We start from the raw sequence: 13,372 nt of genomic DNA on the forward strand, positions 1-13,372 counted from the left end.
ACGAAACCCTTCAAATGAAAATATCTTCAAGGCAAATTGCCCTACTTCAACATAATGTCACTTGATTAAAGACGTTTCTTTAATCTCGCAAATGAGGATCATTAGATTAAAGGAAATTCTTTCATCAGGAGTGCGAGTTGGCAGACTCTCACGATTTCTCAGAAAAAACCAAGGAGAATGATTAAGAATGAATGTCGGACTAAAAGATTTGGACATGTTTTGCACGTGTAGAAAGGGAGTAAGTGGAACACCATGCAGGCCTCAGGGGTATTATTACAGGACTTTGCACACCATCAAAGTCAGAATGAATCCATCAGGTTTTTTGGATTCTTTTCATTCTCTTACCCCCCACTGAAGACAGACTTACCAGGGGACCGATATCTGAGTTTAGACTACCTGAAGTAAAAGTGAAACACAGGTTCTTGTAGAAATCCTCTTTTCAGGAACACGTTGTGATTCCGCTTCCAGGCGTCAGTGCCCGGGCGAAAATTTCTGGAGACGAGCCGTCTGAATTTGGCCCCATCAAACAGAATTAAGCATTTGCTTGCTGCATAAGTAATAATTGATCAGAGAATTATTTAGGAGATCCTCATTTGTGAGGCTCCTTTCGAGAAGAAGCAGCAAGGTGCAAAAGAATATGTTTGCATGTTTAATGAGAGCTCGGTGCGGCGGCTGAATTCTGGTATTATGAGTGAGGATGAGATTGGCAGGCTGCCACGCCAGAAGAAGAGGTTTTAATAAGTTATGCATTAGGCCATAATTAGATCTTACCTCATTTAAAGGAAAGGAAGAATAAAATTAGATTCAGTGACAATTTAAATTAATCATTGGCCAGACATGAGTATTAATGTAAAAGACTTGTCAGAAGTGCATTGTAATTACATTACTATCTGTGCGTGTGTTTGCTTTAAATGAGCAATATGTAACAGTTCCAAAAATGAGTACTGCAGTGCAAATAGTGAGTCGGAGACATAAACAGTACATTAAATAGGTTGAAATGATATTTAATACACAACCTAGAGATGAAGCGAGTTGTTTTCCCTTGCCTGCTCCTCCTCTGGCTTGAGCGATCTCAGGCGGGCTGCAAGAACACTGCAGGAGTGCAAGGCAAGCACAACATTATAATTTGACAATAACAAGTGACAAGGAGTCCTACACTTTAAGTTGATTAGCTGCTTACAATTAAAGCTGAGGAAAACAAAAGTACAAATACTCTGGAGTCGGAGTTCAGTGACTGCCTGCCAAACTCCATTAACATATTTCTCAGTTTAACTGTTACAATCGTCTGCTTCTCCTAAAACGTTTATAATGATTTCTTACGACTAATAAACAGCCATTTACTCGTTTGTCAAACATTCAGCACTAATATGAACTCTAATTAACACAAAACAGGCAAACAGGAGGACACAGTGGCTGTAGTATCACTTAGGATGTCTCCTTAATCTCTAATGTCATATCATAGTCATTTTATGATTTATAACAGTAAATACATTACAGATTTTTCCTTTAAATGAAAATCCACCATAAACAAAATTTACACTTTTTTTTGTGCGTGTGTTTCAGAACGTTCAATCAATATTTGCTGAACATAAAGATCTCCCTCCCAAAGAGAGATGTGATTATAAAATACAATTTCCGCTGTGGCTCAGTATATTGGATGGTGCCTTTTTGTAGTAATACATTTTTGCATTTGGGAGTTTATAGTCAAATAAGTTTCATTTGATAGTGCGCTATTAGTTCTGAATCATAAAATGTAATCATATTCATAGTCAATAGAATAGTGTCCCTTCATAACATAATTCAGATATTATTGGCTCTTTTCTATCTGGCTTTTGGTGGGGGGGAAGCCAAAAAAAATGACTAAGTCTTGGCTGCTTAACTGTTTCGGGTTGGATTTAATATTCCAGCACCCTCCTCTTTCTCTCTCCTCTGCTCAGATACACTACTAATCTAATGATTTCATATTTTAGCTCTTACCCTGATGCTGCCGCTATCAGCTCAATCTCAGCCATGAGATTAAATATTTATCAAGTATTTACAAACTTGACACGGGGCTCATGTCGATGGATTTATAAGCGATGCGAAAACCTTAATAAAAATGGCAAAAAAAAATCACACAATATCTCTTGTTGTCAAGTACGCTTCCATTTTCCTCGATGCGTGTTTGATGAATCTGTATTGAAAAGTATTGACGTTGCGTCAGCAGAGATTAAGATTGTTTGAAGTGTGCATAGATTTCCTTTTCAGCTGCGTATCTGTTATGTTTCTGGAGAGGCCATCTTGTGTGAGTGGAAGGATGCAGATATGGATATTCAATATATCTGACGGGGTCTCACACTGGGTGTGTTAAGAGGCATAACAAATGTTGGGACTGTAATAAATTGACTGGTGCCCTGCCTCCTCTGCTTCCGCTTATCGCTAAGAAGTGAGACTACAGGAAGCGCACACTGTGCATGTGCAGCTGCACACCCGCATCAACTTTTATACACACACACACACACACACACACACGCACACACGCACACCGTATGAAATAAGGGCTCCAAAAGGGTTCTTGCTGAAGGACTAAGGTTCTACCTGGAGCTTTGTGCTTCTGAAGAACCCCTTTTCAAAGCACGAGCTCATCAAGGGTTCTTTATAACACTAAGGATTTCATTAAGAACCCTTTTCATCCAAAGAACCCTTTTTGTGAGACAGAGTTCTTTAAGGACTGCTCAAATCCTTAAACAGCTCTTTCGTTAATGGTTCTTTTTACCATAATAAAAAGGGATTCTCGGTAGAACCCCCCTGAGTGGGTTCTAGATAAAAACCTTGGAATATAAAAAGGTTCTAGGTAGAACCTCCTGGGTAGGTTCTAGATGAGGGCTTTGGTATATAAAAGCTTTCTTAGTAGAACCCCTTTGGATGAGTTCTAGATGTAACCCTTGAAAAATTAAAGGGTTCTTAGCAGAACCCCCTGGACAACACCCTTAGAATATAAAAAGGTTCTTGGTAGAACCCCCTGGATTTGTTCTGGGTAAAACCCTTAGAACATAAAAGAATTTTCAGTAAAATCTCCTGGATGGGTTCCACATAAAACCCCAGGAATATAAAAGGGTTCTCCATAGAACGATCTGGGTGGGTTTTTGTTAGGACCCTTAGAGGGTGGAAAGGTTCTAGATAGAGCCCCCAAAAAGGGTTACGGGTGGAAAGTTTAATCTGAAGTGTTCTCTGTAGAGCCTTTCATAGAGGGGAACCTTTCAGAGATGTTTCTTCATATAACCCTTTATGTTGGGTTCTAGGTAGAACTGTCTGGAAGGAAGGAAAGCTTCTATTAGGATCCAAAAAGGGTTCTCCTACTGGGACAAGCTGAGGAACCCCTTTACATTTCTAGTGAGCAGCTTTATTTCTAAGAGTGTACCTGCACACACACAGGTCTCCACCCACTCACACACTCACACACACACACACACACACACACACACACACACACACACACACACAGTCACTCGCACACATCCAGGTAGAGACAGCCCTTGGGCCGTCGACTCCAGCCTCCTGGAGAGCGGGAACTCTCATTTTCTTCCTGTCTCGGGGGAAATCTGCCCTCTGATATGAATTCAGAGCTTCCTGGGCGTCGCCCCTGGATATTGTCTGAGAAGATCAAAGGCAGGGAGCCAGGAAGAACAGTGAAGCATTTTTAAAAGCACCACACAAGAAGACGAGAGTTCCACATGCGTTGACTAATGCAATTTCTTCAGCTGGATTCTGATCCCTTTTGCTCTAATCCAGCTTCAGCAGAGCAATAAAAGCACCACAGCGGACCCGACCTGTGTACTGGCCTCAAAAATGTGAAAATGCTCACCTGTGTTTGACATCTTTTTGTGTACGCTTGTCTTGTGTGGGCATCTGCGAGCCGAGTTATGTTTCTCTACTTGTGTGTGTGTTTGTCCTAAGTTTATCTCTGGCCTTTCAGAGTTGAACTACCATTGACCCTTAGGTGTGTGGTTGCTCCATGTGCAGCCTCCTGTGTCCCCCTTCTGACTCACAGCCTTCAGCAGACACTGGGTGGGTGAATGGGGGTGGGGGGTGGGACAGACAGTGAGAGATGGATGTCATCTGTCTCTCATGTGAAACTCAGCCATGGGGACATATAATAGACAGACGGAATGAGAAAAAGACACAAGACTAAAAAAGGAGAGAATGTAAGTGACAGCAAAAAAAAATCTTACTTCAGAAGTCTATTGTTGATTTTAAAATTCAATGGGGCTGATATTTATTTGAAAATATTTTTTAGGTTTTAAAATAATGTTCAAATGCATGTAGAACAAATATTATGTCTGTATCTCCACTTGGATAGAAGACCAGAATCCATGTTACATGTGGCAGATATTTTATTTTCTAGCCTAATACTCATTTCTTGTATAATTATTGTACAAATAAAGCATCAAAATGATTTTAATATTGGCATATCTTTCATTAAAACATATATTTCCATGGTCTCATAATCTACTTTTCTCCTATCTGTATCTCTCTTTTATTTTTAGCTAAACTAAGTTTTATGAACTGTCTGAAGCACCACCACCTCCCCTTTAACTGGGGGACAGTGAAAAAAAATAGAAACTCTACAGTAAAGATTTACAAGCATATAAAAATATCCTTCCGTTGAAGGGAATCATTTTGGTGGATTAAATCAGTGATTGATTAAAGCAACTACAGGGAGTTTTTAACTCAGCTTCTTCCTTTTACCGAGGCTATGTCCTAGACTTGTCTGTGTTGTGAAGAATACCAAATTAAGTTAAAAGACGTTGCTGGAGGACCAGTAAAAGCCACATATATTCACGTCTTATTAGCTAATTTTAGTAAAATGCTAGCTAACTAGCATCAATCAGGCTCTTACAGGAAAAGGAGAAAGTTGATCGAGCTACCAAGTTTGTTCAACTGGACTCATATGACCTACATAAGCAAAAAAGAGCATCCATGAGAAGATAAAGTTATACTTAGTACCTACCGCCGGGTTGGATTCTCTGTGAAATCAGATGAAACAAACCACTGAGTTGTACATTCGCCAGTCAAAAAGAAGCAGGAGAAGATTTTTATTCAGATAATTTTACTTTTGATGTTACATTTTATGGTTATCACAGTGGAAACACTGCTGCTTTTATCCAAAGGGGCCTCAAAGTCAACAAAATATGAATGTTCCTTCTAGTGGCTTCAAGGTCAATGAGAACTTTTTTTTTCTATGCTTAAAAAAACCACGTCATCATGGCACTGACTTTTTCTGAATAATAATGAGCAACTTCAGTTAGATTCACATTATTTATGCTTTCCCAAATAACTTATTCGTTGTTCTCTAAAAGTATGAAAGGTTTTATGGAAATAAACTTGCCTGGAAATAATTTCACCAATTTCCTGTGTAAATCATTTTGTTTAAAGCATTTTCTTAAATTTGTAATGTAATTTACATGACACGAGTGATATGATCTGTGTTTTTCTGTCATCCGTCATGATACCAAAACTCAATTCTAGAAAATTCTTGACCCTCTCACCGCGCCGTCAGAATCTTCCTCTTGTTTTTAAATCAAATCCATCTTCAGGGCTGAATATGAGGCTAAATGACTTGAGAAGATGGATGTGTTTTTGTCGTGCATGAGGGCAAACGGACGAGGTACGGGGCGCGTGCAGTCTGGTGTCCAGCGACGCTGTCAGTCTGCTGTCTGGCCCCACTTTAATGGCCTGTCCTCCGAGGGCCCTTCAGAGACCGCGGTCCTAGCAGCTGCCCGTGACCTCACACCCTCCGCCGCCCGAACAGAATATGACTCTGGCGAGCTGCACGCCTGCCCCGACACATCACACTCACAGCCGGTATTAACCCTCGGAGAGCATACGGTAACCCGGGGCAACCAGCGCTGTCAGAGAATTCCAGGAGCTCCGGGATATTTTTTTGTTATGGAATACACACACACACACACACACACACACACACACACACACACACACACACACACACACACAGCGGAGAGGAAAATAATGAGTCATACCTGTTTTTCCCTCTGATGTTTTCCCCACTATAGCCGTTCTTTGTTTCCGCACACCAGCAGCCTTTGTTCGTTTTTTTGATGGAAGTCAATATGGCCGTAGCAAGCTGGAACCGCTTATAATTGCCTTCTCGGATTCACGTTTCCAAATTGCATAATTTCACCCGGCTCCCCCCCCAAATTTCGTCTTCCTCATCCGACACCTTCCAACCCTCGCCCTCCATTATCCAAACACAATATAGATGAAATGCTACCTCGATTAATTGCCCTTCAGCTTAGTTTCCTATCATCATCTGCCATCTAACGCGCTCTTTTTTCATAATGAAAATGAACCTCATCTTCGTTTAACTAATACAGCGGTATAACTTAAGTAGTCACTTTGATGAGTCAAAAAAGGAATAGGTAAGTCATTGATCTTTGGCTGCCAGGGCTTTTTCATTCTCTTTCATATCAGCGCTGCTCTGCATCACAGTAGCTGCTCATAATGTTGCACCAGAAAGCCACTTTGTCAAATTTGGGGCTTCTTCTTTGATGAAGGACTTGGCCTGGATAAGAGCTTATACTTTCATATTCTGTGGCATACACTTTTAGAAATAAAGAATCTGAGTAGAACCGTGTAGGATGCTTCGGTTTGTCCTCACAGGAGAACCTTTCATAACTTGGAATCCTTTTGATGAGCTCCACATAGAACCCAGCATGAAAACATACGCTTAGAACCAACTGTGAAAGGTTTCATCCTGTGAGAGGTTATACAGAGAACCCCTCTATGGTGTATGGTGAACCTTTTTTCTAAGGATTTCATCTAGAACCCACTCGAGTTTCATCTCGATTTAAACCCATCTAAAACGTTTTATCCCAAAACGTTAGATCCCACCCTGGAGTTTCTACAAAGAACCTTTTTATATTCCAATGATTTAACCTCAAATCTACCAAGGGGGTTCTACTGAGAACCTTTTTCGTTCCAAGGTTTTAATCTAGACCAAAGTCAACGAGGTTCTACCGAGAATTTTATATTCGTATGGTTTTATCTTGAATCCGTCTACAGGGTTCTACCACAAACTGTTCCATATTATGGTGCAGAGAACCCTTGATGAACGATTTTACTTCTTCCAAAAAGAGTTCTTTGGATGAAAAGCGTTCTTAATGGAACCCTTAGTCTTGCAAAGAACTCTTGACACGCTTTCTGAAAAAAGGTTCTTCAGAAGCAAGTGGTTCTGGGTACATCATCATCATTTTGGAATCCTTATTTCTAAGAGTGTATCTGTGGTGTACTGTGGGTATTTTAGATCGTAGTTTGTGTCTGTTGTTTACCTGTTTACAGTGCACTAAATGTGAATAATGTCCGTGTTTAAATTTGTCAGATACAGTATATTGCTCACCTCTCAGAATTTATGGCGGAACATAATGTAATTGCAAGCGGAATCGTTGCGCTCGGGGACTTAGACTACATTTCTTCCGTGATTTTAGCTTTCTGGATTAATCTTTGATGATGCATTACTTGCAACTTTAAGAGGCCACTCAAATTAAAAGCACACAAATGCAGCCAAACATGTGGGATATTAAGGGTTTAACCGAATTACTTAGCTCGAGACGGCGCAGTGCTGAAAGCTTTTTCGACAGGTGAGGTTTAAGGAGGGCTGCGTCTTCACGCTGTGGCAAAGTAGAACAGTCTGTCCTGTGTGTGATATCTGAATCCTGAGCCAGCCCTGTATGCGTCATTTAAAAAAAATAGCAGGAGAGGGGGTCTCCTCTAAAATCTCCCACCTTGGGGGCCCTTTAAATGAGTTTCAGTCAGGCGTACTTCAGAGTGAGACTGAATTCCACTGAGTACAGATTTGCATAAATAGAATCAGAATAATGTACCAGATACCTAAGAAAAGATGATGTCTGTGCTGTGCTAAGCTAATTGGGGAAGGATTGAACCACTGTCCTAGATAGGCCAAGACAGTAACTTCGATTGTTTCCAAATTCATACTGTAATCTACTTTAGAAAGACAAAAACAACGGTCCCAGAGGTGGCAGGTAGTTTGTGGGACACACAATGCGGAACGGCTCCCTCCTGATAAGATTAGGGCAGCAATTAATTGTTCTTTCTCCAAACCCCTCCCTTGAATAGAGATCGTCCAATCATAGCATGGCAACCGTGAGCTTTGGATTTCTCCACGGTGGTGAGAACAGGGGTGTAGTTAGAGTGATGCTTGGCATTTAAAGAGTTTAGAGGGGGGTTACTTAGCCTTTCCAAACCCAAAAACAAATGAGAAAAGATGTAAGGAGTGAATTAATCAGTGTGTTTATCTGCTCTATCGCCTGCTGTCTCTCTAACTAGCTTATTAACCGCAGTAGTAATCGAGTGTTGCTCCCAAGGCCAGAGATCGCAGCATTAAATAGCTCATGAAGTTACGGGGTTATGTTTAAAAAAAGGCATGTTCACGTTTTGCATATCCACTGTGTAGTGTTTCAGAGTTTAAGGTAACATTAGCAGCTCTGTCTGGCCTTTATTGGATTTGGAGGAGTTTACACTACAGCAAGTCCAGCCAACAGCCCTGGATAATGTTACGTTTGCCAAACACACCAACATCTGAGCCTTCTCTCTTGTAACATTAAAGAGATACTATGCAGGATTTTCCTAAAAAAAAATCCTCCTCCATCATCACTTATGACCCACTAGTAGTGTGTGGTGGTGTCTGTATCTGACCCAGCACTACTTGTACTTTCTTATTTTTTCATATTATGCTGTGTACTGAACTGGAGCAATCCTCCGCTACTTTTTCCCCTCCTGGTTCAGGAATAAAAATATCTGCATTTCGTATAATCTGATTTGATAAGCAGTGAGAACGGTTTTTATACCCACGTTTTCTTTTTGATGAGAAAAGTGTGATGCAGACTCGCAGCAGAAAGAGAGAGAGTGAGAGCTCATGTGGACTGTGTAATATTGGCAACATCATGAAACTATTCATAACATCAGTCTAACTGACGATCAAATTGTGTGGTCAGTTATTGTTAGTAAATGCTTGTAAACTTGCCACTGTGGAAGCAGTGGTTAAATGACGTTAAAAGAGCCACAGTTTAAGCATCAGTGCTCTCCGGCACTTAAACAGTTTGTACAACGCCTCTGTTCAGGATGTTTCCGGGCTTCAGCCTGTTTGGCTCTGGTGTGTAGCCCCCAATCAGCGCGAACTTTATTAAAATGTAGTCAACAACAGTTACAACGGTGTCACTGACCCTGTCCTCTGCTCTCTGTCTGTGAGAGCTGCAGAGAGAGCAACACACACATATGCACACACATACACGGGCAGACCAGACTGAGGACGGCCTTGGCTGTATTCACATACAATCCGGCATTGTGTGGAGGTGTAGGCATGTTTATTTGTGTTTATACTGTAGCCATTGTGAAACAATTACAAAAAAATCACACTTTAATTCTCGAAGTCACTGCTCTGTTTTTGCTAATTCACTCTCTGTCTCTCTTTCTCTCTCAGGATAGAGGAGGAGCCAATTTTAAATGGCGCATTTACAAACAATCCTGCATATTCTACCTTTAGCCAGTCCTAATATTTAGGATTTTTCCTAATATTTATGTATGAACTAGCTGAAGACAAATGGTTCTTCATTTCCATGCCTTTGCATGGTTCCTCAACTGGGGAGAATGCTGACTTTTTGCCCAGGATATGCAACTGTAGCCTCTGTGTTTGAGCACAATATGTTGCCTTCAAGTCATATTTAAGACCACTGTTGCAAGATTCTCTTTTTAAAATGACTCAGCTGTAAACAGTCAACTGTAGACTCCTGGGACTAACGTTAGTTTAATTAGCTAGCTATCTGCCAGCGACTGTTGTCACCTCAGCCAGCTAAATCAAGGGTGCTGGCTGGAAAAGAGAGGTTTGCTTCTGTCTGCCTTTGTCTGAAATCAAGCTTCATTGTTTCAAAAATTACTTGAATTTTTTTGCATTGCCTTTGTAAACCGCACGTGTCCTGCAAAAAGCATAGCAACAGTAACTATAGGGGGTTGGTGCTTATTGAGCAGTCAATTGCAGGTTGGAATGAAATTGTTTCTTTGTGTTTCTCCTACAGACACTTCCTGTTCAAGCAGGGCTCTGGTTCATCAGCTCTGTTGTCAGGGGCGGGGCAGGGCTACCCGCTGACGTCTGGGACGGTGTACTCCCCTCCGCCGCGGCCCCTCCCTCGCAGCAGCGTGACCAGACCACTGTTTACCTTCAACAAGCCTCACCGCTGCTGCAACTGGAAGTGCACCGCCCTGTCGGCGTCGCTCCTCACGCTCACCCTGGCCCTGTTGCTCACATACGTCATCGGTGAGTCACGGTTCACGCCAACCCGCCGCGCAGCTGCACAAACAGATTTGTTTCTCTTTGTTCTGATTTTATTTAAAGAATCAACATTTTCAAAACAGTTCGCTAGAGGGGCCGCAAAATTGGGAGGCTTGTCAAGTCCCTGCCTAATTAATTCAAAAAAGAATCAATAAAAAATACAGAAACAAACCCCAACAGTGTTTCTAATACACACAAAATGTTGCAGGCATCAAAGGGTAAAAAAAAAAATACAGGAACAAAAAAAAAAAAAAACAGAAGAGGAGATCGATAGGGATCAAAGCAGAACTGCTGAAAATTTTACACTCTTACTTTGAAGGAGTCGGCTTTAAAAAACAGCAGGTAATGTATTCCAAATGTGACCCTCTGTAGGATATTCTAAATTGTAAATTAGCTGTCCCGGACCAAAGCGCACAAAACTGGTAATTATTCCGTGATGAATACACACATACACTAAGTACTAACTTATTCACTGTCCTCTGTCTCTCACGCACGCCTACACACACACACACACACACACACACACACACACACACACACACACACACACACACCTTATTACTTTCCTTCCTTTTTCAGCCTTGTTTTTATTACATTAATCAGTCTAGGCTTTTCTTAGCTCACAACCTTATTGTCTTTTTTTTTTAAGTTTATTTATATATATTTTTTGTATGTTTGTTTGTTTCATATTAAATATTTGTTTTAAGGTGAGGTCTTATTACTTAACCCCCTCTTTTTATTTATTTTTTAACCGCAGTGGTAACAGTATTGCTGCTTGTAGCTGGATACTTCATCCACCACTTAATTTTTAAAGCAATTTTTCCTGCAAGAAATGGCATAAAATACTGCTTTTAGCCTCTCAAAAATTGAGATTTCCTGCTTTTCTTTGTTTTTTATCATCTTAAACTGAATATCTTTGGATTTTACTGATAAAAAGAGACATTTAAAGACATCATCTGGGACATTTAAAAACTGACATGGACAATTTTCACTATTTTCTAGACACTGTGGGCCTGGATTAGAGAGAATTTGTCCCAGTGGCAGGCATTAAGAATAACTATATTGGAATAACCTTCTTGCTGATGTTCTTGTTAACTTATGTAAGGTCATACAGAGGCATCAGTATTAAACTGAGACTGTGTCACTGGTTAAAAACCCCTTGGAGTAGCTTTAACTGCAGTCTTTGTTTTTATTTCTAACCACTAATAAGTAAAAAGTAAAAAATTTACTTCAGGCAAGTAGATTTGACCCAGATTGACCTACTTGCCTGATCACACAAGTGAAAAAAAATATTAACATTGAACCCTGCATAATTCTGAGCCACTTATGACTGCAGATTAATTACAGCTTTTCTGTTTGAAACTTATTTTGAAATATTTTTTGATGTTTAAAATCCTGGAAGTTTCTTGGGCTCGTCTTCAGTCTGCATGGAGATCATCAGCAGAGTTTGTCAAAGTCAAGCACCAAATTTATTCATTGATCTCCTCCGATTGCACCAATTCCCTCTTCATCCTCAACCTTGGCCCGGCCCTCCACCCCCGGCCCTCCAAGTGCAGATATCTCAACCCTCCACCCAGCCGGTTCATTTCCCTCCCGTGGTGGTGCTCAAGGTCATGCCGGAGCAGGCGGGGGTTCGCATTAATCACACACATACATAGACACGCGCGCGCACACATCAGAGACAGACATCACACACACACACACACACACACACACACACTGGCGAATCCATGCAGATTAATCCCCAGGCTGAACCATGCTATTCCATTAATGTCCCGGCCCCGGTAATTAGTGCATTAGTGAGGAGTGTGAGTGATGACTTGGAGACGACATCACCTTTTAATTGGTGTCATGCTCCACTCCTGCTTGGCAATGATCGATCTCAATGTTGACATCACCATGGCAACTGCACCAAGATGTATGGGACGTAAGCGCGGATGATATGTTCGCCTGTAAATCAAAGATATTCAAATAGCGAGATTAAAGTGGTCATGGGCTTAATGTCTTTGTCTAGGGGGAGAGGTTGAGACACAGGGCACCAGATGATTAGGTTCTCTCATTACATAATGATTCAGTAATTTTAATGAATTAATTAACAGCCACTGACATGAGGAGAAAAAAAGTTCTCCCTCATTAGTTTTGCGCTTTTTCATCTTCATCAAATAATAGCCATGTTGACTTTTTGCTGTATTTATTGATTTTGAGTCTTGACTCTCATTAAATCAGGTCCTTATTGAAGATTCATTCTCATTATCATAAATATTATAATAAGAAACAGAATAAATGATATGCAGTGTTTAAAATATGATAATGAATTAGCCTTTATTCCAAATATAATCAGCTTCTGCAGGCTATTCTACTGTACTTAGCTGGGCTTTTGTTGTATTGTGCATATTTATTATTATTTTCAGACTGATAATATGCAAGTGGTGCTGAAACCATTAGTAAATTACGTGATTAGTCGACAGAAAATGTTAATTTTCAGGCAAAATATTCCTTTGTTTCCAGCATCTCCGGTATTTGCTGCTTTCTTTGTCTCTGTCTCTTTGGATTGCATTATCTTGTATTGAAGAAACTGTAATCCTTATTTTTTAGGGATGCAAAATTTATTGAAATTGAAAGTTGCAGACACTTTATTTCTTTTGATAAAGGAAAATGTGTGACAGAACAACAATATAATGATTTGCTGTAGTGTTGTATTCTTCTTTGCCTTTTTCCTGTCAATATGTTTTTTGTCTTTCGTGGAGATTCTGATTGAGTATCATCAAGTGAAATGTTGCGCACGTACCGAGTGGTGGGTCAGATTTCAAGCCTGGTCTGAACTGCTGGAAAACTGGACTACACATGTGGTGACTGACAGCAGAGACTGAGCGCTCAGGACAAGCACGAGACAGGGAGCGTGTGAATATGGACACGAGTGTTGACACCATACGAACTTTATTTGATGATGAAATCTAGTGTCACACTACAATTCTGTGGTTTACGCTGCAGACTGGGGACTCTGGTAAACAGCTTGATCTACGCTTGTCT

The 13,372-nt window shown here is 40.6% G+C and overlaps 1 protein-coding gene across 1 annotated transcript in view; it reads left to right on the top strand.

Annotated features, from left to right (window-relative positions):
* The window catches only part of tenm1 (teneurin transmembrane protein 1), a 259,840-nt gene that overhangs the window by 82,564 nt on the left and 163,904 nt on the right, over nt 1–13,372 (top strand). The window contains exon 5 of the mRNA XM_084718704.1: nt 10,089–10,327. Within this exon, the coding sequence (XP_084574830.1) occupies nt 10,089–10,327 (239 nt within the window). The remainder of the gene's footprint in view (nt 1–10,088; nt 10,328–13,372) is intronic.

The sequence above is a fragment of the Lutjanus erythropterus genome, chromosome 5 (genome assembly GCF_056507025.1).
Source record: "Lutjanus erythropterus isolate fLutEry1 chromosome 5, fLutEry1.hap2, whole genome shotgun sequence".
NCBI classification, from domain to species: Eukaryota; Metazoa; Chordata; class Actinopteri; order Lutjaniformes; family Lutjanidae; genus Lutjanus; species Lutjanus erythropterus.